Source organism: Nanorana parkeri, unplaced genomic scaffold (assembly GCF_000935625.1).
Source record: "Nanorana parkeri isolate BGI_ZX_2015 unplaced genomic scaffold, ASM93562v1 scaffold38, whole genome shotgun sequence".
NCBI classification, from domain to species: Eukaryota; Metazoa; Chordata; class Amphibia; order Anura; family Dicroglossidae; genus Nanorana; species Nanorana parkeri.
In genome coordinates this window covers 851,180-875,732 of record NW_017306306.1, presented here as the reverse complement: position 1 = coordinate 875,732, position 24,553 = coordinate 851,180, and the positions used below count along the sequence as shown (strand labels likewise).

General features: G+C 45.0%; 1 protein-coding gene and 1 long non-coding RNA gene across 9 annotated transcripts in view; one reads left to right on the top strand and one right to left on the bottom strand.

Moving 5' to 3' along the window:
* The first annotated feature begins 100 nt into the window (after nt 1-100).
* On the top strand, nt 101-6,833 carry LOC108798811. The gene is made up of 3 exons (XR_001941978.1): nt 101-113; nt 5,199-5,201; nt 6,751-6,833. It is a non-coding gene; the product is annotated as an uncharacterized LOC108798811 (long non-coding RNA).
* Nucleotides 6,369-24,553, bottom strand: part of DNM1L (dynamin 1 like) — a 53,460-nt gene continuing 35,275 nt past the window's right edge. For 2 of the 8 annotated variants that reach the window (XM_018570547.1, XM_018570560.1), the window contains 9 exons: nt 23,221-23,376; nt 23,018-23,107; nt 22,130-22,222; nt 21,980-22,039; nt 15,213-15,294; nt 12,421-12,587; nt 8,217-8,326; nt 7,975-8,134; nt 6,369-6,570 (listed from right to left, as the gene is read on the bottom strand). In XM_018570547.1, coding sequence (XP_018426049.1) covers nt 6,514-6,570; nt 7,975-8,134; nt 8,217-8,326; nt 12,421-12,587; nt 15,213-15,294; nt 21,980-22,039; nt 22,130-22,222; nt 23,018-23,107; nt 23,221-23,376 — 975 coding nt within the window. In that variant the 3' untranslated portion in view covers nt 6,369-6,513. Of the gene's footprint in view, nt 6,571-7,974; nt 8,135-8,216; nt 8,327-12,420; nt 12,592-12,702; nt 12,710-12,811; nt 12,833-15,212; nt 15,295-17,761; nt 17,769-21,970; nt 22,040-22,129; nt 22,223-23,017; nt 23,108-23,220; nt 23,377-24,553 lie in introns of all 8 variants that reach the window. The other 6 variants (XM_018570569.1, XM_018570575.1, XM_018570552.1 and 3 more) reach the window with 5 other exon arrangements.

Genomic DNA, 24,553 nt, shown 5'->3' with positions numbered 1-24,553 from the left:
GTCCATGGACTCTGATTTGTGAAGCTAGCTGAGAACGGCAGAGGAGGGGGGTCTAGTCTAACGTTCAGTAAAGAGGACCCGGGAAGCTTTCAGCTCTACTGTGATATTAGAAGGTTCAGGCTCGTCCCTTTTCCTTGCCTAGTCATTGAATACGTTTGTACCCAGTAATGTCAGGACACCGGACCTGCATGCTATGACTCAGGGTAGAGAAGAGGATGAGGGCATCTGAGCTGCTACATGAAAGCACTAAGCATTGGCAAGTCTCCTGCATTGCTATTAATGGTTAAAATGTCTAATTTTAATCACATTCAGGAAAAAAAATTACAAGTTTTCTTTTTTTTAAAACAAACCCCACTTCACCCATTGATGATCACCTTTACTATGCGCCTCTTCTGCAGCCCTGAATGTAACCCCATCAGAGCTTACATAGGGGTGAATGGCAGTTCACCACTCAGATCAAGTACTGCATCTGGGGAGCTCACTTGCCCCAGCAAATGTAGAATGGCAGCCAAAAGAATCTGTCACTGCTGTCTTTAAATTAATTCACAAAAGGGAGAAGGGAACAATCTAGGACAACATAGCTGAACTGGAAAGTGAGCTGAATTGGAGAATGTTTCCATATCAGCTATTTTGGCCTAGATTGTTCACTTCTCCAAACAGTAAAACTAGTTGTTACACATGCAGGTACACAAAGAATAGTAATATGTTTCCTGGTGGTTGAGAAATGTACGGCCAGTGTACTAGAGCCAGGAAATAATATTTTTAGGCTACAGGCAGAAAGGATGAGTAGAAGTTCCCCCCGACTGATCTCCTCAAAGATACACACTGCAGTCAGCATGGAAGGTTGACTAGGGCCTCCTCCTTGCCTGCAACATTTTACAGACAAGCCATCTCAGATTTGAGCCTTTGTGCTAGGCAGAAAATAAGATGATCTTAGAGGGCCAATATATTCACCAATCCCAATACAACAAGGCACTTTGAGGAGGAGAAAGTAGGACATGTCACATTTTTGTGCAGAGGAGTCAGATGCACTGTGATACATGGCAGTGGTGCATAAGATTGACACCTACACCTTGTGATGTGAATAAGACTTCTATGGTAACCTCGGTTCCCTGAAACTAGAGCTTGCTTGAGGAGTAAGTACCACAGCAATAGGAGCCAGCTAAGGGCTGGATCTACAGCCGTACATGTTATGTATCTTTTATCAATGCAGCATACTAAATGCCACAGGCTCAGCCAATCAGTGCAAGGATTTCAAGATGAACTCTAGAAACAACTAAATCCAGAGATGAAATACATACATTGGAAACATTTTAACCTGCCAAAGGATTATTAAATGTTGTCCACCTAGTCCTAGGAGTTGCACAGCCCCCCATATGGCAGGGCAGGACACCTGGTTATTCTCTGCTGCAGTTAACATACAGGTCTCCTCCACCCACTTGTGATTGGGAAATTAAAGAAATAGCAGCAGCCTACTGAGCTCTTCTGATCCCTGCAGTGTGGCACACCTGATTGGTTCCCTAGTATTGCATTTCCCTCTCCCAGTCTGAGATCTGCACAGAGACTGCAAGAGGCTGATCCCAGATCAAATTGAGGCACCTACATTAAAAAAAAAAAAACACATTTAAACAGAATATTTAAAAAAAAAATCTGCAGTGTAAACATTTTTTCTGAAAAGAACTATGAGGTCAGCGATTTTCACTCATCCTCATAGTTAGAGCCGACCTATGACAATTAAACTGTCACACATCGGCTCTATAGATCGGGAAGTGAGCGAACACATACTGTCACTCGCTCACTTCTCGATCATCTCCTTGCAGAGAGCAGTGACCGTCAGCCATCGTTCCCCTCTCTCCGATCCTTCATCGCTGACTGGCGGAACGGACGGGGGAGGGTGCGGGCACAGCTGGATCTGCATCTAGATAGGCAGAGCCAACTGTCACTCACACAGCTGGGTGGATCACGACACTATTGTAGGGATCCACCCAGCTGCGGTGCTCTCAGTATATCGCTGGGGAATAGCTTGCTTTGGCTCACAGGAGGATGTTAGTATATGTCCTACTGTGACCGTGCAGAGAACTATGGGCTAAAAAAGGTTACCCCATAGTTCCCTTTTAATCTTCAGTGAAAACACAAGTCAAGTCATATATCACTGTGTTTTTGATTACTGTAATATTGACACATTCATTCAGCAGAAGCACAGCGAGAGCAGCCATGACAGCTGTGGGCTCTCCTACACAGAATCCAGTGTCATGTGCCCACTCCTCCTATACCCTGGACCATAGATAGCATGCTTTGTATTCTCTAAATGGGTTCACAGAATAGAAAGCCTTCTGAGAATGATGGAGGTTAAGGAGCAGCAGACAAACAGTGGTATGGCTTCTGTGTATGAGTACCGCAGTAATCCTGTCACCAGTCAGAAGGAGAGTGTAAATATTACAGTAGCTAACATACATACATACGACCACCCCTTCTCACATACAGTAATACCTTGGTTTACAAGTAACTTGGTTTGAGAGCGTTTTGCAAGACAAGCAAACATTTCTGAAAATGTTTGCTTTGATATACAAGCAATGTCTTGCAATAAGAGCAACATTTTGTAGAAAAGCACCACCGAATAAGGCTGTAGCAGTGCGAGCGATGAGTCTGTTTAACGACAATGCAATGTCACATTGGATAGATTCCTTGTTAAGGTTTCACAAAATTAAAAAGATTCCATTGAGCCAAGAGATAGCAGTGATTTCCGTTAGTGATAGTGAAAGTCGTCCTACACAATAATCCTCCTCTCTCTTGTCCCCCTCACACCAGCCACGAAGGTACCGGTAATCGGTTTATTTTTCTTTTATATTTTGTACAGTATTATATTACTCTATTGTAATCATTTTTATATGAATATTTTTGGGTTGTGGAACGAATCATCTGAATTTCCATTAATTCCTATGGGAAATTCGCTTTGATATACAAGCGCTTTGGATTACAAGCATGCTGCCGGAACGAATTATGCTCGTAAACCAAGGTATTACTGTATATTTACACTGCAGATTTTAACAAAGAATTCTGCGGTTTTGCTTTAATTGTGTGTCTTAAAGTGGACCTTTACCCAGATCTTTGAAATGACAACACACCTTTTAGTAATGACAATCTACAAACACATACTTCTAGATAATTGCCGGCTTTTTATTTTCCTCCCCATTCTTCTCACAGTGGCCATTTTTACTAAGGGCAGATTAATCCACATACCTTTACTTCCTGGAAATCTGGCACATGTGACTAGGACATGTGACCAGGACATGTGACCGTGCACATCATCTCAGGGAAGGAAAATGCCTTTCCCTGAGATCAGATGAGATCTCCCAGCAATGCTGATGTAACCCAGGATGCAATGCTTGGGTACAATTACATTATTTGTGCCAGTGGGGAAAAAAAATTGTAAGTAAAATAAAAGTGTTTTATTAACTAATGAATGTAAGAGGATTTCCTATCAGCATGCAGAGCTAGCTAGATGCTGATGTGATTTTTTTTGTCAAAGGGGTAAAGGTCCACTGTAATAAATAAAGAGATATCTGCCTGGAGTCCAGCTTCAAGTATTATTATACTGGGTGACCATTACAATTCCCCTTTGACAGTCTGCAGGAAGAGAGAAGACACAAGGTAAAAGCAGCTACTCGCAGCAAGTCAGAGACGCAAACTTTCTGCACGACCATTTTATTTACAATGATAAACACAGACAAGTCAGAACATACATGAAGTCTCAGTATTGAAGTGGCAACGACTGTTCCCCTCTGTCACACATAGACTGGAATCAGACAATGAGGGATGTGTCACAGGTCCCTTTATTGTATGACAACCCCGGTGACACCAAGAAAAAAGAGGTATATTACAACGGAGGACGCCTCTGGGAGGCCTGAAACAAAAACACAGCTAATCATGCAGCTGCCTCTAAGTGTTAGCGGTGCTTTCCCCTCCCTCACAAATAAAAGGTCAGGTGACATAAGATGGCCGAACCCTGGTGCAAGCTGCCTAGCAGTGACCCGAATTACGAGTGCGTCCATGCGACACTGGCTGTTATGCTAAAAAGCTTGACAAAGAAAACAGTACAATTTACGATTCAGGGGAAAAAAATGAGGTAATCTGTCATTAAAAACAAAAAAATGTGGATTTTTACCATCCAAAACACATACAGTTCCTGATTCATCAGATGTAGATGAACTGGGGAAGGGTTAGAACCTCTGCCAGGCTGTTGCCTGTGCCTGGATTCCCTGCAAAAAAGACTCCGCTCACAACCTTTAAAGCTGAACTCTGGGATAAGTAAATATCATCTAAATACAAGAGACGTGTGCATTACTTCTGTCAGATCTGTGCAGTCATCCAATGTGAATCCATCACTCTGTGCTGGAGCTACGGCAAACCAAACTGAGTGCACACAGAATGGAACATTGAATACTTACCAGCAGTGTCATTTGCCTTTCCTGGTTCCAATACACGGCAACATAAATATCATATGCTGCCATTTCAGCACCAGCAACACGACTTTACCATAAAGTTCTTTTTATTGCTGTTTATGGCTAAGTGGATGAAGAGTACAATCGTATTGTCACCACTGGAATGTTTTCCTCCCGCTTTCCATCTCAGTGACACCAGAACTAAAGGAAACGGGTCACTAGAATAGGGTATAGAGAACCTCTAACATTTTCCTGTTCTATACAGGCGAGGTTCACATATATACACGGTCTATTGTTATGAGGTGCCATGCGTTGTGGTAAGGTAGCCCATATATTTAGCTTGCCAATCCACCACAATTGACTTTTTCACAACCCTTTTTCCCTATCCAGCACACGGATAGCATGTGCATTTTAGTGCACTGCAACACTGGTGCCTTAGTCCACTGAAAACAAAATGGCAGTGCACATTACTGCAATACAACTAGCTGAACCCTTCATAAAAGCCTGGATTCACAAGTTTGCGCCTGGGGTAATACATGTGTGCATTCATTTATAATGGCACCCCCAACTCCCATATACAATAATAACAAACAGCCATGCTACAAGCATAGCACAATGCACAGATCTGAATGGTTGTGGTGAGGTGCATTGTGTAGTGTAGAATAGTGTAAGCGCATCACTTTGCATGTTAAAGGCCCATTCAAAGTGAACGGTCTGCTCCAACACACGCAACGGTGTAAATGGGCCCACCCAAAGCAGGTTTTGTTGCTGTACATACATTGGAGAGACTTCCCATGACTTCGTGTCTCTGACCCTATCAACTAGATAGGAAGTGAGAGAAAATCTCACTGGGGACACAGAGGTTCTAACACTTCCTTATTCTATCCAAAACTAAAAAAAAGATTTTGGCTGGTGATGGGCTTGGTTTTATTCACAAGCCTCAGTCATTTATGTATAGAGCAATATACAGACGCAGTGTAGGGTGACTAACATCCAAGTTGTAGCCAAACTATTTTTGTAAACCAGCAAAGCAGCCAATAGAATCTGACCGTTTTATGACTCGGCGACATCACAAAATATTTATAAGGACATCACTGGTTCAGTGAACACATTATAACCGGGGCCCAGAGCTGGAGCTGACAAGATGACGTCCATTTTGTCTTGCTATACTCCCTTTACAGGATATCTAAAGCTTTCCATTTTGGGGAGAATAGGGAACGGTTAAAACACTTGTCAGCTTTTATTTTTGCCAACTGTATAGGGGAGATTTTCCTTCACTTCCTGTCCTGTAGACGCAACAGGAAAGGAGAAGACTCTGTCCAAAGTAAGAGACCATCGTCATGGGAACAGATGTCCCCATTGCAATATTTTACCCACAATTCCTGTTCTGGTGACCAGTAACAATTTGGGATTTCCTTACTTTCAATCCTGGTCACCAAGACAAATAGGAGATGGTGAATCTCCACAGCAGGGACCCCAAAAATAAAAACCTGACAGACCTTCTATCTCCTCACCACCAAAAAGGTAAACTTCCATAAGGATCACAGAATGGCAGCCAAGCTTCTGAAAGCCATCAGACCTCTTCCGGTCTGAACATTCCTGCCCCTAACAAATATAACATTTCAAGTGGAAACGCCTCCAAAATATTCAGAACTTTATTATTATTCTTATTTTAAGGGCTTTCAATATATTTTAGTCAGTGTAATATCAAATGATAAAACAAAAATGTACACTACTCCGGAGAACTGCACGGGTCCTGTATAAAACACGTCACCTAAAAAAGAGATTTATGTGAGCCAAGGCGAGTGACTAGACTTCCCAGCATGCTCTTGTTCCAACGTCACAATGGTTGGCCAGCTCGAATCACAACAGGAAATCAGGAGAAGGGAATAATAGCCGGACATATTTATTGTGTAACTGTGGAAGTTTTTTCTTGCTCGGAAGAGCAGGTTCCCTCCTGGACACGATCCTCCAATACACAGGGATTTCTGATATAAATAAAATTCTACCGTGTGTACGACTCGCGCTTCCTCTGGTTTTAAGTGATGTGTCTGGTGTGTCGATCTTCTGGTCACCAGAGGTGTGTCTCCCGGATCTCAGCGATGATCTGGCTCGCTCTCTGAAGTGCCTATTGAAAGAAAAAGGGAACAACCAGCCCATGAAATGTATGGAGGGCACTGTTATAGGTCTTTAGCGGCATGCAATAGAAGAAGTCCAGCCAAAAGAGGAACAGGAACCCGGGATGTCACATGACCAGTCAGAAGACTGCTGGATCTAAAATGCAACTAAACCCAAGTACAAAAAATAGGATTTAGTTCTTACTGTAAAATCCTTTTCTCCGAGTCCAATAAGGGACACAGCTGTGAAAAATTATAAAACGTAGGGTTATGCTGCTGCCTAAAGGCCTAAAGGCAGCAGCATAACCCTACATCTCAATTATTCAGAGCTGTGTGCCTTAATAGATGAGAGAAATATGCATAGCAGCTTACCAGTCCTTAGATGTGATGGCTGCATTTTGTTTTTCAGGTTCTCCCAATTATTTTCACTTGGTGATCCTCACGGTAACACGCTACCTGTCCTAGGGTGATAACACTTCTTCTCTATCGATGGAAGAGCAGTGTTGTCACCCTAGAACAGGACTAGATCACATTCCTCTATCCTCATCTACATAACATAGGGGAGAGGTTCTGTCACTGAACGGAAATCTCAAACGTGGCAGGATCAACAGGTATTTTTCTGTATTTGCAGAAAATGTTCTTTGGCTGAAGAAAACCAATGCTGCCACCACATCTAAGTACTGGTATGCTGCAAAATTGTAGATTTACTATATTAACCACAGATGCTTTAATGCAGCGATTTGTAAAGAGGAATGGGCTCATTCAGTCAGGGTTTACATCTACTCTAAGATTAATCTCTATGCCAGCACATGGTGCTCTTGCCTCTGCAGCAGAGGAGACAAGACCATGCCAGCACATGGTGCTCTTGCCTCTGCAGCAGAGGAGTCCATAATGTCCATGCCAGCACATGGTGCTCTTGCCTCTGCAGAGGAGACAATAATGTCCATGCCAGCACATGGTGCTCTTGCCTCTGCAGAGGAGACAATAATGTCCATGCCAGCACATGGTGCTCTTGCCTCTGCAGCAAGTGGAGACAATAAAGTCCATGCCAGCACATGGTGCTCTTGCCTCTGCAGAGGAGACAATAATGTCCATGCCAGCACATGGTGCTCTTGCCTCTGCAGCAGAGGAGACCATAAAGTAAGAAGACTATTTCTCCAACAATTAGCTAGAAACAGGATACTGAAATAGCAGAGGACAGGAATGCACTACCAGGCAGAGGAACAGTTTATGGATGAGAGACAATAAAGTAGTCATCAAGTGTGTTCATAAACTTCCTGAACTTTGGTGTTGAGGTCAATTATCTAAGGTTTGGACATTGTCAGCTTTGCTAGATCAGCGTACAATATAAACGGAGTGTGTCTGCAATACTGAGGATTTCTGCATGGATAACACCAAGAAAGCTAAGCTGATACCTTCAACATGTCTGCAGCCTCCTTCCTTCGCTGGGCCATGTCCTCAGACTCTGTGAGCAGGTCCTCCAGCAACATGGATTTATACAGCTGGCCCACCAGTTCGCTCTGTAAAGTGTCCTTCACGTGGTTCACCAAGAAGTGCATCACGGCTTTTGGCACACTGCAAGGAGAAGCTCATTAATATTGAGACACACCAACAATGACATGGGAGAGTAGACTCTGACCCCGCTCCACCACCTTACCTGTCCTGAATGTTCTTCCTCACAATCAGGAAGTAGGACTTTATTAGTCGCTCGATCACCTCGCAGTCGCGCTGCTCACGAGCGGAAAGTTTTCTGGCAACTGTCACAGGCTTCAAAGAAAATACACAAGAGTTAGAGCACAGAACACTATTATCTGGGTGGGTTCAGCATGACCGTGAAGTCCAGAAAGTCCACATGAAGACATCTGAAAGGCCCTCAACAAATATCATTAATGCCAGGGACTCTGGAAGCAGAGTGCTGAGACCAAAGATGGACCACAGTAATCATACTGATGAAAACACAGTGCCTCTGCTGCACTGACATCTTAAGCAGTGTTGTTAGCCCTGCCCAGTTCTTCTGTGCTGAACTACAGAATGCCCTCTATGTGCTAGAGATAAAGGGAAGGGGTTCTGTGGTCCAGCAAGAGAGGAGTGGGCAGAGCTGGGAACATTGCTTGGAATTGCAGTTCAGCAAAGCCACTGTACTCTCAGCTTAAAAACAGCACATTAGGAAATAACTGGATTTTTGGCAGGACCTTTATACTTGCAGTGTAAACAGACAAAACAGGTAAAAGGGGAATGAACTGCAGGGAGGTACTGAATAGGTTTGCTTGATTTTGCCCAGACATACACTTTAAAAGGAAAACATTTACAGGGAGAAATATGGAAGGTTGAAAGCACACAATTTACTTTATATGCTGTAACTAGGGCTGCAAGTAATGATTATGTTCCTAATTGATTAGATGGGCGATTATTTTTTCGATCAGATGAAAAAAAATTCAATACTACCCTTTATTGGAAATAAAATACACAAATGGAGTGTTACAAAGATTACTTGCATGCAAAATTTTTAGCAATCGTGCCACACTAGAATGCACAGCATTGCGGTGCAGCGGGTTCCGGTGCCATTGGAATGAACACGGTTTCTTGTATGGGTGGGGGGTAGGCTCTTTCTTTTTACTTTTCTTTACATTTTATTTTTATTTATAGGGTCTTTGGGGAAATATCAGGGGTCTAAACAGAGCCCCCTCCCGCCTGTCACCGGAGCTCTTCCTGGACAGCCGGTCGCTACTCCCCACTGGGGCCAGCTGCAGCGGTCTGTGTCCCCTCCGATCCCCGCTGCTCTGGCTATACAAGTGGGGGAGAGCAGCAGGGATTGGAGGAAACAGAGACCACAGCATGCACCACACAGTGCGGCGGAGAGAGCGGCTGAGCGTCGGAAGCAAAGCTTATGCGGCAGCAGCGGGGGTCGGTTTGGCGGAGCTCTCCTCATTGCTGGGCACCAGTTGCAGGGGTCTGTGTCTCCTCTGATCCCCGCTGCTCCCATTGGGGATCACAGAGCTGATGAAACACTGGCTCCCACCGTCGAGGAGAGTAGCAGGGGATCCAGATCAACTAATCGATAATGAGAAGCATTGACAACAATTCTCATTATTGATTAAATCAATTCGTGTTTTCAGCCCTAGCTGTAACATTAAAGTAGATAAATGGAAACCGCTTTTTTTGCTAGCCCATCCAATACAAATGGCTTTAAAAAAATAGGATTTTTGTACTCAACGTAAAATCCTTTTCTCTCCGTTCATTGAAAGACACAGGGAACAGATCTAGGATCATGTACCATAGGGTATATCGCCACCTGCAGGAGAAGGAGGCTAGGCACAAAACTAAAGACTAAACCAGCCTAGGGGCGGCCCCTGCTGGTGGCCAAACCCCCCACCTGTTGACAAGTCTACAGTAAGTAACAAGCAGTTAGTGGTGTACACCCAACAGAGAGGGCAGGACCTGTTTCCTTCAATGAACGGAGAGAAAAGGATTTTACAGCGAGTACAAAAATCCTATTTTCTCTTCCGTTCATTGAAGGACACAGGGAACAGATCTAGGATCATGTACCGTAGGGACGTCACAAAGCAGTACCAAAGAGAGGGGTGGGCACAAAAAAAAACCCCAACAAGACCCCACTAAAGGGCTGACTGCAAAACCTTGCGCCCCAAGCCAGCAGCCGCAGACGCCAAAACATCCACCTTATAAAACTTGGCAGAGGTGTGAATGGAAGACCAAGTAACGGCCTTACAAACCTGAGAAACTGAGGCACCATGACTAAAAGCCCAAGTTGCCCCAACAGCTCTAGTGGAATGGGCAGTAACAGAAAAAAGGAGGCTCACGCCCCCGAATGGCATACGCCTGAACAATGGTGTTATGAATCCATCTAGAGATGGTGGCCGAGGACGCAGCATGTCCCTTACATAACCACAAACAAGGAATCCGACTCGCGGATAGAGGCAGTCGCATCCAAATAAACCCGAAGAGCGCGAACCACGTCCAGACAGTGCAGCGCCCTTTCCTTCCTATGAACGGGCTGCGGACAAAGAGAAGGCAAGACAATGTCCTCATTCAGATGGAACGCCGAAAACAACCTTAGGTTATAACGACGGACGAGGACGCAGAACAACCTTGTCCCTATGAAGGACCAATAAACGGTGACTTGCAAGACAAGGCCGCCAACTCCGAAACTCTGCGAACCGAGGTAAAGGCTTCCATAAAAAGCCACCTTTTGGGACAAACTCAGAAGAGGAATCTCCCGTAACGGTTCAAAAGGAGACTCCTGCAAAACCGAGAGTACCAAATTGAGATCCCAAGGCGGCAAGGGAGACAATAGATGTAACCCCCAGTACAAAAGTGCGAACCAAGGCATTTGACACCAATGGTCGTTGAAAAATAACAGCCAGAGCCGAAATTTGGCCCTTCACGGTACTCAGGGCCACACCATGATCCACTCCACGCTGCAGAAAAGTAAGAAGTCTGTTCACCGAGATCAGGCGCGGAGACAGACCACCCATCTCACACCAGGCAAAGTATGCCCTCCAAGTGCGATGGTAAATCTTCCGCGACACGGCCCTGAGCATCGTGGAAGTAATAGGATCAGACAAACCACGGTCCCTCAACACCTGGCTCTCAACAGCCACGCCGTTAAAGCCAGCGACTGCTTAGGGGGTCTCTGCGTCAAAGCGCGTTCAAAAACTGTCCATAGTAAATGAAAATGCCTCCAAGAACAAGGTGGTGCCGACGGCACCGACCACCCCAGCACCCGAGGGTGGTAAAGGAGACTGGGAAAGGGGTGCAGGCTGCACATAAAGGGGAATGGGAAGCATTTTCCAAAGGAAGCTCACAACCCCACATAGTATCGCGGGCGACTTTTCTCTACAGTCCATGGTACACTACTCCCAGCATACCCAAACTGCCCCAGAGAAAAAAAACAGCAGGCGGAGAGGACCCCAGAGGTAGTCACGACCCCGCAGGCTAGTGGAAGAACCGCAACAGTCCGACTCCCGGTCACCCAGACCTGTCCCCTGTGGAGAAGCAGGAGTAGGAGCACGTCTCACTCTCAGCGATCCTCCGATGAAAAGGACCGCCACAGCCGCGGAAACCGGAACCGACCTCAATGGAAGGGCTCAGATGCCCACATCCAAGTTGGCGGCCGCGGCTTACCGCTAGGCCCAAAGTGAAGCCGGGGACTACATTTTCGGCCGCCCGAGCACCGGCGGCCGAAATTCAGGAGACCCACGGTCGTGGAGCTTCCCACCATCAGAGCCGCCCACCGCACCGACCTGGACCACTGCAAGCCAGGTAAAGGCTTTGCACTAGCAAGGCATCGAGGAGGGAAGACCTCTTGAAGATGCTGTTAGGACACCTACCCCAAGCCTGACAGGCCGAGGGACTGCGGCAGAAGAGACCCCCCCCCCACCGCCAACAGAAACCTCAGACCCCCTGAGGTCCGCAATAGGAGGATTCCTGCCACAAGGCCCGCACAGCTCCAGCCAAACCCCACATACATGCCACACTTGTGGTGTCAAAGCCAAGTCCCTGCCCACCGCCTCACGTCCAGGTACCTACTTTGGAGGACCACCCCGTGGAACCAGATGCATGTAGGGTAAAAAAGGAACGTGGATGCAGGGACGGCGGAAAAAACTCTCCTGACCGTAGTCACAGCGCCGCCAACCTGTATTGAGTGCTGTGACTGGGAGGCCGAGACACCCAGTCATATGCACGCCACCGGGGCGAACCCACATATCCTGGCCTGACCATCTCTCCATCACAACCCATTAGTCAGTACTGTACTGAACTGTCAGAGTTTAAAGAAAAGATTGTTCTCGTCTTATTCATAATCTAAAACATTTTGCCCGCTCCATCCACTTCTACACACTCACCACATCCAGCAGGTTCAGAGCGTGGCCCCTCTGGGGGCTGGCCGGGTGGATGGGTACAAATTTGTTTCTCTCTTCCACTAGTTGCTCTTCTCCTTTAGAGGCCTTCAGCATCCCTCTCCAGTTACCAGTCCCAGCATCTAGGACATCTGCAGCGCCCCCTGGAGGAGCTGTCTGCAAGAACAGCAATCATAATGACATTTAAGCGAGAAGCAAAACAGTTGGCAACATTACAATAAAGCTGAACTCCAGACAAACAGCTAAATACAGAGGTGAAAAACATACAAGGGAGCTGTAAAATCCTGCAAAGGGATTTGTATTTCTATCCATCCAGTCCTAAGATTTACACAGCTCTGTCTGACATAAGACTAGCTTTCTCTCAGTGTAAGAAGACACGGCAAACGAATGAGCTCATCTGTCAGTCTGCTCTCTCCTATTAGCATGCCCCTTGTTAGCAAATGAGCAATGCAGTACAACTAATTGGCTCCTCACACTGCTTCCTCCTCTCCCAGCCTGAGCTTTGCTGTACTGGGATAAGAGGCCAACACCAGGTCGAATGTAGGTCCTCATGTAATAATGTTTTCTTTAAAGAGCAAGTACATTTTCTCACAAAATGTGAAACAATGAACACCACTTACATGGCAGCCGGTGCAATGGTCCATACACCGGACTCCCCAGTCCAGCAGTATAGAATGCTGAAATCGATTGCAACTGGTGAGCACTCAGTGGACCGCATTCACATGACCATGCTGAGCAGAGGACCAGGAAGAAGTGCTTCTCATTGGTCAGTGCGGTCATGTTACTGTGCTGACCAATGAGCACACGCTATTAGGGGAAATCACAAGACTGGCTGACCTGATTATCTTTTGGCAACTAAAAGTGTTCACATTTCTGTATTTGAGTTGTGCATCTGTTTCCCTGGAGTTCAACATTACAAAAATCATGTCATCCTGGGTCATTTGGATGACAGTGATGCTTTGCGTGAAGAATGAACCTGGATTGCACTGCATAGTCAGCAGCAGGTGATAGCGCTGTTGGATTTTCAGGCTCATGTAGTGTAAATGACTTCTTGAAGTGTGTTTGAGGGAAGACACAGAAATCCAATGGGGGGGGAATATTCTCACACCCAAGCTGAAGTGCAGGCGGCTGTTCCTAGTCTCCCCTTCTTTGATTTCCTTCATCTGGATGTTATCATTTACTACCCAAAACCCGTGCATTCTGCTCACAGTCCAGATAAAAAAGGAACAGTCAAGTTTTGTGAAAGCTGAAAATTGGGCTAAACAAATATCTTCTACATAGCCGTGTGCAATCTTATATCTTTGTGTATTTCCTCTAGATCTGTGCAGTAATCCAGTGTGACACTTGGAGCTTCCTGTAATAAAGACCGGTCACTGCTGCTCTCTCTCCTTGTGCAGGGTGACTGGTCTAGTCTCCGCCCCCTCCTGTAGTTTTATGCAGGCAGCCTGTAGAGGGTGGAGCCTGCTGGGCCCCTCCCACAGCTCTGTTCTCTGCACAGCACAGTGATGAGGTCACTGCTACTTTTATACATAATATCTATGTGTGCAAAGACATTTAGAACACACAGTGGATTTCTATCCATTGGGGCTATTGAGGAATACATTTAAAATACATTTTTTGTACCGGGAGTTCAGATTTAAAGATCAATAAAAAAAAATACATAATGAAAAAAATCTTTCAAAATGTAATGGCTCATCTCCACAAAGCAAAGGCAGGGGAAGTTCTACAATAGCTTCCTAAAAGCCCTTCAATGAGATTACCAAATAAAAAAATGAGGTTTGTTTTCCACTCACCCAAAGAGATTTCTTACTTTGAATTGTATGTCAAGCACAAACTTTGTTGTTTTTTTTTAATTTTCAGATAGAGTGGAAGGATCAGAAATGTTGTCAATTTTTACTGCTATCCAGAGCTCAATTAGAGACATTTCCCCGACTTCCTGTCCTGCTGGCAATGCTTTTACCAGACAGGAAGTGAGGGCAACTTTCCAACAGCACTCCAGACGGGAACAAATACAGGTTAGAACTGTTAAAAAGGAGAACTATGAGGTGAGTGCTTTTCACTCACCTCATAGTTCTAGCTGACCTGTGACAATGAGACTGTCACAGGTCGGCTCAGTAGATCGGGAGGTGAGCGAACACATAACGGTGTTCGCTCACATCTCGATCCTGTCACAGCTCTCTGCCGTGACAGGGGAGGGGCTGGATTCCCCCCTCCGATCCTCCATCGCTGACTGGCGGAACGGACGGGGGAGGGGGCGGGTACAGCTGGCTCTGCCTCTAGATAGGCAGAGCCAGCTGTCACTCACGCAGCTGGGCGGATCCAGACAATCGCAGCTGCTTCAGCGTCTCAGTATACCCTGAGCTGTAGCTCGCGGTATACTGAGCTTAGGGTGACGGGAGGACGCTAGTTTGTGTCCTCCCGTTACCCTTCGGAGAACTATGGGGAAAAGCCCTAACCCCATAGTTCTCCAAGATTTATACTTTTTCAAATTTTCCCTTACTTCCTGTCTTTTTTTTAAAACTTTTTTGGCTGACATACCTGTCAGTGATCCAGATAAGGATCTGGATTTAGCCTGCAGATGGGGTGATCTGTGTCTCATGCAGTCAGACTCCCTATGTGACCTCTGCATGCCTCACATCATACAGCAGACACACAGGCAGAGATGGAAGGGACAGCACATGCATTATAAACACAGCCTTGATCTTCACACAGCAACATACAGCCACAGCAGGACCCCCGACCATACAGGGTGGCATGCAATGCAAAGACAGCGGCACAGACCTTGCCATCAGCCTCAGAGGCAGAAGCGAGGCAGGAGTCTAGGGAGGCGGACGCCAAAGGCCCTGGAGGTTTAGTAGACTAAAGAAAGAAAAAGAATAAGAGATGGAGTTTACAAGCGACCACACACACCAGGCTTTCCATGGTTAAACGTAAATCTGAATCTTCGTAAACCTGCTTAAAAAAAAAAAAAAATGTAAGAGAAGGTGCACAATTCTGAAGTAGAAGTTGATGCGGAAAAGTAGGGATGCACAGATACCGGCCATTTTCACGAGTAGTCCTGATACTAAACGCCGATACCGGCGCTTGACATTTTTAAAATTGAGCTGGAGACCTCGGAGCGCCTGTTTACAGCTCAAGTCTCCTCCTTCCTGCCGCCCGCAACCTCCTGAACAGCCGTGGTGGGACTGCACCTGCCGCGCAGCACTGGCGAGCAACAGAGAGTATGTAGCTTCATATTATTTTGCACTGCTGTATAATGTATTGCTGGGATTTGTAGTCCTCCAATCGCTGGTGGTATTCTGCATTACTGTATAATGTATTGCTGAGATTTGTAGCCCCTCTACAGCTTGGAGTCACTGGCAGAAGTGCCAGGGTCGTAGCGGGTGCAGCTGTTACTGGGCCCTGGCGCTCCACCACTGTTCTAAAATCATTAGTCTGTATTGTTTTAGAAAAACTGTCACACGACACTAAAAAAGATGATAGTGGTCATTAGTATTGGCGAGTACTTGAGGAAAAGTATCGGATACTCGTACTTGAAAAACTGATATCTGTGCATCCCTACTAAAAAGACAAGGAGGGCTAAAATACTCAATTTTTCTGGAGTAAATGCTGCTCTGTTCTCTCTTTAGTGCTAACGAAATACCTGAATGCCTGGGCACTCGCATAATCTCTGCTGAAGAGAACTGGCCAACATACCTCCTGTTTGAGCAGACATCACATAACCAAGTGCCTGTGCCTGAGCCTTCAGACATGTGGACATCAGCCAATGGAGCCTAACATTTCCTTTTCTCCAGGAAAGGCAAGTCATTTGGCCGTTCTATAAAATATTGTATTACACATCCCAGAAAGTCTCTCTAATGGAGCTCCAGATGACAGCAACAGCTAACTGGGTTCTAAAAATTTCCCATTCTATTCAAAATGAAAAAAGGGATTTCTGTACTTCTTGTAAAATCCATAAGGAGTCCATTCAGGAACACAGGAATTCAGAGACTGTCAGGTTATATTGCCTTCTACAGGAGGATTGGACACTGGCAAACAAGGGACAAAGTTTCTTGTCTTGTCCCCGTATTTTTGATCAGTGTGGTGCTTAAATATAGGTGCATCCTCCTTTGAGATGGCAGATGCTTTGTTAAGACAGGATACTGCCGGATCTACAGAAGAGGCAGCTCACTTTTTTTTAACAAAGTCTTTCTCAAATGGGTACATGGCTGGTAGCGCTTGGAAGGTACAAAGATCTAGTCAGGATTTTTCCAGTTTGTATAGAGGACAAATGCAAACAGCGGGTGTATCTGTTAGTGGTCTTAGGAGCCATAAGGCCCCGTTCACATTGAGCGATTTATCGCGCCATTTTTGCAGCGATATCGCTCATATTTCCGCGCTATACCGCTCTATGTAGCTTCACCAATACATTTCAATGTAGCTGCTCACATCTCGTCGCTCAATGTCGCTCAATATCGCTTGTAGCTCGTCGCTGGTAGCTTGTCGCTTCTACATGACCCTTTTTTAGACCCCATTCACACTGAGCGACATGGAAATCGCGCGACAGTGAGCGCGACATCTTCCTATTGGGCTGTATGCAATCAGGAGCAATATAGAGCAATCAGAATGCGTGCCTAACTACCTGATTGGACCAGCCGCAACAATGTGTATAGGTGAACAAATGTAAAGCAAATATGTTGCGCTCGGTCTATGTGAACCAACTGCACACTAAAGTGTTAATAAACAAATCTGTGTAAAAATTACAACAATCCGTGTGAAAAAATTGATTCAAGTGGATTATTTACATATGACTAGAAGGTTCAACACACAAACATAATAAGAATAATAAAAATCAACACTGGAACCTTCAGAATTAGTGCCAGTGATCAACCTCATTGGTTCAGCATGTATATTTTAAACACGTGAACCTCTGGCCAGCGGTGTAGTAAAACAACACAGAAAACTAAAATTTAAATCGTGATATTAATTCAAGCTGTGAACAAACTTTGAAAAGGAAGGAGGGGCTCTGTGGTGGCCCTCCAATACTAAAAAAAAAAAACAAAAAAAAACGTGCAAATAAATCAAAACTCTAAAATAATAACAGCAAAGAAACTGACATTTCAAGGGGCATGTATCATTACATGCATAACCAACGAACAGCACTTTAAGAAAGGGCAACTTCCTTCTCTCAGTGACACTTGATCAATCTGTCCGGCAGTCCTCCAAACATTCAATGACAATTCCCCAAGAGGGGCTCCTTGTTAAAGAGGTCTTTTAAAGTTCTGGTTTTCCAACCCCTTCTAATGTCTCCTTGTCAAGTACCGGCGTGGGTCTCTCCTTCGGTCACCTGATCCCTCGCCGCCCGGAATGGCGGCGTTCACCTAATGGTGTCCCCCAGGGAAAAATTTGAAGGAGACAAAGAGGAGGCTATCTAAGTGCAGTAACACAAATATTTATTTCATAAAAGAACTCAAATGCACTTACGGAAACAACGAAAAAAATCAAGCTTTTGAGGGTTAGCAGCACTCAGCTAAGAGAGATGAAGGCAGGTTTTCCTTTGACATGTTTCGTTCAATGACTTTCTCAAAAAGGAGAAGAGGAGGCTATCTAAGTGCAGTAACACAAATATTTATACAAATAATATACATGCCGAACCAATGAGGTTGATCACTGGCACTAATTCTGAAGGTTCCAGTGTTGATTTTTATTATTCTAATTATTATGTTTGTGTGTTGAACCTTCTAGTCATATGTAAATAATCCACTTGAATCAATTTTTTCACACGGATTGTTGTAATTTTTACACAGATTTGTTTATTAACACTTTAGTGTGCAGTTGGTTCACATAGACCGAGCGCAACATATTTGCTTTACAATCAGCTTTACAAGCAATATCGTTTAAAATCGCTCTAAAAAAGGGTCATGTAGAAGCGACAAGCTACCAGCGACGAGCTACAAGCGATATTGAGCGACGAGATGTGAACAGCTACATTGAAATGTATTGGTGAAGCTACATAGAGCGATATAGCGCGGAAATATGAGCGATATCGCTGCAAAAATCGCGCGATAAATCGCTCAATGTGAACGGGGCCTTAGAGCGATTTTGAGCGATATTGCTCCTGATTGCATACAGCCCAATAGGAAGACGTCGCTCAAAGTCGCGCGATTTCCATGTCGCTCAGTGTGAATGGGGTCTAAAGGTGCCTAGAATGGGGACAGCACCATTAGAGGCTGCAGGCTGTTCCTTCAGTGTTAAGGTGGTGCACATCGCTTTAAGAGCAGAGATGGCCCCTAAGTTTAGGAGTAATGGCAGTAGACAGACTTCTCAGGTGGAAACAGAATCTAGGCTACTGAAGGCTCAGAGGCCACTAATGCTGAAAGCAGATTGGACAGAGACTCTGCAGAGAAAGGCGCACAGGAGTGCTTATGTCCTCTACAGTCAGGGTCCTCAATCAGTAGTGTTATATGGCCCATAAAATTCTGCACGACTGCAGTTATATTCTTGTAATATATACTGCAGGATGGGAAGGTTTTAAATATATATAAAATTTACAATAAAGCTTTGATTTGTTTATAATGGAGGGTCCCCCATTAATTTGTTAACAAAAACTATTTTTCCCCGAAAAAGGGGATCCCACCACTGTTTCAAAAAAATTTGAAACAGTGGTGGGATCCCCTTTTTCGGGGAAAAATAGTTTTTGTGCAGTTAAATTCTCCAAATTGAAGACTCCAAAGATGGTGAAGAGTCTAGCAGAGGGGAGAATCCCAGATGGTCAGTGTCAGACATCTCAGGTGGGACACTGCAGGCATCCCAGAGTGTGCGCTGGAGGCATCAGGTACAGCGGGACTGTTCCCTGCGTGTCTAGAATCAGACATTTTGCACCACAAGGTGGAGGGCAACATGCTCAGGGTATGAGGCAAAGTCTTAGGATACTCACAATCCCGGCTGCTCGGGAAGCCGGTGTTGGATCAAGTCACTGTAGGCAGGCAGCAGAGACTCACCGAGGAGAGTTCCACATATATTGCAGTAGGAGCAACAGCAAGAAGGTGCTCCCCCACACCTGAACAGTGAAAAAGATGCGACACTCCACCCAGCAAATTATGTCAGCACTCCTACCCTCCAACAGCTCTGGGCTCTAATAACACTACACAGTTTACCAGTATATGCAGGTCTGGAAAGCACCACTATGCTGAGCCCAGTGCTAGAGGTCACATTCGAGGCTATTGCCACAACATAGAGTCTAGCAGGATCCGGATATGCAAAAGCCATACTGCAAAGCCAGGCTAAGGAAAGGCCAATCTTTATAGCAGCATATAAATGCCAGCTCAGCAGCGACATAACAGAAATCTTGATTTAAGAAAAAACAGCAGCAATCAAAAAAGGTTGGACTATTCTTAGCAGATCAGAGAAAAGAACTCCATCTTCCCAGGACACTAGTGAAAAACTGAGGCATGCTGGGAGTAGATGGGGTTATCCTGGGCCGGCCTACCATTTCTTTTGTTTACCAGTTTCCAATCCTTCTGAGGGCAGTAGTATAACCCAACAGTCTCTTAATTTCTGTGTCCTTCAAAGGACAATTTAAAAAAAAAAAATAACGTTTTGGGTACAGATACACTTCAAAGTCAGGCTTGTATATGAATGAAGGGGTTAAATGCCAGCTATATTCTGTAGCAGTTACACAACCTTGGCATTATCCATGAGTGACACCTTGCACACCAAGTACACTCCTAAAAAGCCAATAACCACAATAAAATTCAGCTTTAGGAATTTGTGTGTACAGAGTGTGTGTACAAAGACATGACGGCTAAATGCACATAGCATAATATTAATACACACAGCTGACCCCTCCCTCTCCCCATTCCTTTGCACTGCATGGTTCTATAGAGCTTTTTTAGCATCATCTATAAGACGAATGGGCAACCTTTAAAAAGGAGAACTATGAGATGAGTGATTTCCACTTACCTCATAGTTCTAAGCCGACCTGTGACAATGAGACTGTCACAGGTCGGCTCAGTAGATCGGGAGGTGAGCGAACAGATACCGGGTTCGCTCACCTCTCGATCCTGTCACGGCTCTCTGCCGTGACAGGGGAGGGGCTGGATTCCCCTCTCCCCGCTCCGATCCGCCAGCGCTGACTGGCGGAACGGACGAGGGAGGGGGCGGGTACAGCTGGCTCTGCCTCTAGATAGGCAGAGCCAGCTGTCACTCATGCAGCTGGGCGGATCCTGGCACAATTGTCAGGATCCGCTTCAGCTGCGGCGTCTCAGTATACCGCGAGCTGTAGCTCGCGGTATACTGAGCTTAGGGTAACGGGAGGACGCTAGTTTGTGTCCTCCCATTACCCTAAGGAGAACTATGGGGAAAAACACTGACCCCATAGTTCTCCTTTAACCTACCCACTGTTGAGTAACTGCAAGTACCCAGTAGGAGATCCCAGAGCATGATGCAACTTAACTTCTGCAACATTTGGATGGCCGCACGTGGAAACCTCTTAACTAAAAATTACTTACAAGGGCATGTGAACCCCGAATACGCCTCCAAAATCAGAGGGATTCATTTGTGGGCAGATTTCTGCATGAACACTTATGTAAAGGACAACAAAGCAAAGCAAATGAATGGATCCTCCTATTCCTAGTATACAATATACCACATTCACACATGCTTGACATTTTCACAGTGTTCACCTTATCTGTAAGTGTTGAAGGCCGTGGCACATCCCTGGCTAATCTGTTCCTCCTCTGTTCCTAAACGTTACAGAAAAATTAAATATTTTATACATTAAAATTTGTTATTATTACCACAAGCTAGAAGAGAAGACTGTGCCCCTTCCTCACCTCTATATTTTCATAGTTCTAAGCCGACCTGTGACAATGAGACTGTCACAGGTCGGCTCAGTAGATCGGGAGGTGAGCGAACAGATACCGGGTTCGCTCACCTCTCGATCCTGTCACGGCTCTCTGCCGTGACAGGGGAGGGGCTGGATTCCCCTCTCCCCGCTCCGATCCGCCAGCGCTGACTGGCGGAACGGACGAGGGAGGGGGCGGGTACAGCTGGCTCTGCCTCTAGATAGGCAGAGCCAGCTGTCACTCATGCAGCTGGGCGGATCCTGGCACAATTGTCAGGATCCGCTTCAGCTGCGGCGTCTCAGTATACCGCGAGCTGTAGCTCGCGGTATACTGAGCTTAGGGTAACGGGAGGACGCTAGTTTGTGTCCTCCCATTACCCTAAGGAGAACTATGGGGAAAAACACTGACCCCATAGTTCTCCTTTAACCTACCCACTGTTGAGTAACTGCAAGTACCCAGTAGGAGATCCCAGAGCATGATGCAACTTAACTTCTGCAACATTTGGATGGCCGCACGTGGAAACCTCTTAACTAAAAATTACTTACAAGGGCATGTGAACCCCGAATACGCCTCCAAAATCAGAGGGATTCATTTGTGGGCAGATTTCTGCATGAACACTTATGTAAAGGACAACAAAGCAAAGCAAATGAATGGATCCTCCTATTCCTAGTATACAATATACCACATTCACACATGCTTGACATTTTCACAGTGTTCACCTTATCTGTAAGTGTTGAAGGCCGTGGCACATCCCTGGCTAATCTGTTCCTCCTCTGTTCCTAAACGTTACAGAAAAATTAAATATTTTATACATTAAAATTTGTTATTATTACCACAAGCTAGAAGAGAAGACTGTGCCCCTTCCTCACCTCTATATTGTTGTTCATCAGACCACAGGCATCCGCAAAGTCTGGATGTTTAGTGTTGATATAGGCAAGTTCAATGGCCACCAAATTGTGTACCTGTATGAAAAGACCCGACATAGTAATACATCCAGTATAGTACGGACAGAAGAAGATCTCAAAACATTTCCATTTAGTTTTATTTTAATTGCATTTTCCTCATTTAGATACACCAACACAGATTTGAAGCTGAACTACATTTCAACCACGTTTGCCTGGAATTTAGCCAAAAGCTTCACTTTGAAGGGATTTTCCTAAATTTCACCAAGCGTCCATATGTCCCACTTGCTGCTGGGTGCCAGTTCTGGAAACCTATCGGTTTTTACTTGGGCCCACTTTCAGGATTCTCCTGATTCAGAGACCCTAAACAGAGTCCAGACCAAAACAATGATAGACCAAAACAATGATAGACCAAAACAATGATAGACCAAAACAATGATAGACCAAAACTAATGAAAAATCCCTAGTAGAGGCCTATTCATCGAAAGACCTGGTTTCCCTCTTGAACAGAATTTCTGAATAAACAACGTTTTTTTTAAAAAAATAGCCAAACAACAATTTTTTTTAATGTAAACAAATCTGCATTATAACACTTTACCCAATGACCTCTCTGGGATTTTTATCTGCAGCTTTGGTATCCAGCCCTTTCAGCCTTACCTCTAGTATCGATACCTCTCTTTAATGGAAGAGACAGACCCTTTACAAGAGAACATGTGATTAAGAAATGACAAAAAGCCCAGAAACCATAACAAGTATAATTTACGTTTTTGAATTTGTAAGGTGTGAAAATATTACTGAACTTTCATAGTAAAGATTGAGGCAATTTAAAAGTCAGGAAGCAGCTCCGCATCTTACCATCTCATTGGTTACAGGAAGGCGTTTCCGCAGAAGTGAAGTCACCACCTCAACTATGGCATCATGTAGCTTTGGAAATCTCAGCAGCTCCTGCAAAAGGGAGTGAAATGAGAAATGTCAAACGAACCATACATAACACAAATCGCGTAGCATCAGAATACATCCTGAATGCAGAATATCTGTACCCTGATGTGTACAATTACCTGTGTGCTGTAATTACTGCAATGCTGGATGATCCTCTGCATCTCCTCATGGACAAGCTCTACGCACCGCAGACTCGGCTCTTCCAAGCGTTTCACTTGTCTCTTCACCAGCAACTCAAAAGACACTTCTGGGACAAACAAGGCCGGCCGTGGACCCTAAGGGGACAGTGAATTCATTTTATTCAGTTATAGCGTGGACATATTCTTGGACCTGGAGGAAGTGTGTGTGTGTGTGTGTGTGTGTGTGTGTGTGTGTGTGTGTGTAAAAGTGAACAAAAAAGGATTTGCTAAAATTCTCTAAGTTTATTTAGGCCCTCCAAGAGATAAAAATGTCTTGTCATTTAAAACTATAGAAAATGGTTTGTTTAAAAATGAATTCTAGCCAGAAAAAAAGAAAATTATTTGCTTGAAGTCCATTGATGGACACAGGAAGTCTTAACCTTCAGGTTATAATGCCGCCTAGAGAAGAACTGGACACTGGCAATCAAACCCCCCCCCCAAAAAAACTGGCGGCCAATTCAGGATAACCTCCTACTATTAGCATGCTTCAGTTTTGCAGCAAAGCAGTACGGAGAGCATAATCAAACATAGAGGGGTGTCCCTCAATGTACTCCAAGGAATGGGACCTGTGTAACTCAGTGTACTCCAGCAAAAGGATTTGTTGGTGAATACAAAAATCTAATTTTCTGTCTGGGCCATTGAAGGACACAGGAAGTCTTTAACCTTCAGGACATCTAAAAACAGTCCAAAGCTGGCCATACACCTTACAATTATCTGCAGATTTTCTGTGGTCAGATGGTAAAGGTGCAACAGATTCGTCCATCTACTTAACTGTGTGGATGGAGTAATCTCCACCTGGCCCAATCTGTTGCACTTTTTCCATCTGACCACAGAAAATCTGCAGATAATTGTAAGGTGTATGGGCACCTCAACTGGGACAGCCTTGCAAATCTGAGGAATAGTTGAGGAAATCTGCCTGTCAATTGTCTACACCTGAAATGTACACAGCAGACAAGGCTGAAATGAAGTTCTTTCCAAAACAGAAATTGATCTACCTTCCTTGCTGCAGGTGAGACTTCTACATCAGTGCAGATAACGATTTCTGAAGTTTCAGGATCCAGCAGAACCACTGTCATTTCTGGACAGTTAAAAGGTGAATTATGGGGAGAGCGAATTACACCCATCCCCATAATTAGAGCTGACGTGCAACACTGAAGCTGTCAAACATCGGCTCTATTGTTCAGGGACTGAGTGAATGTCCCGATCTCCTCCTGCAGAGAGTGGTGACCGTCAGTCAACGCTCCCAGCAGGGATCCCCCCCCCCCCCCCCCCA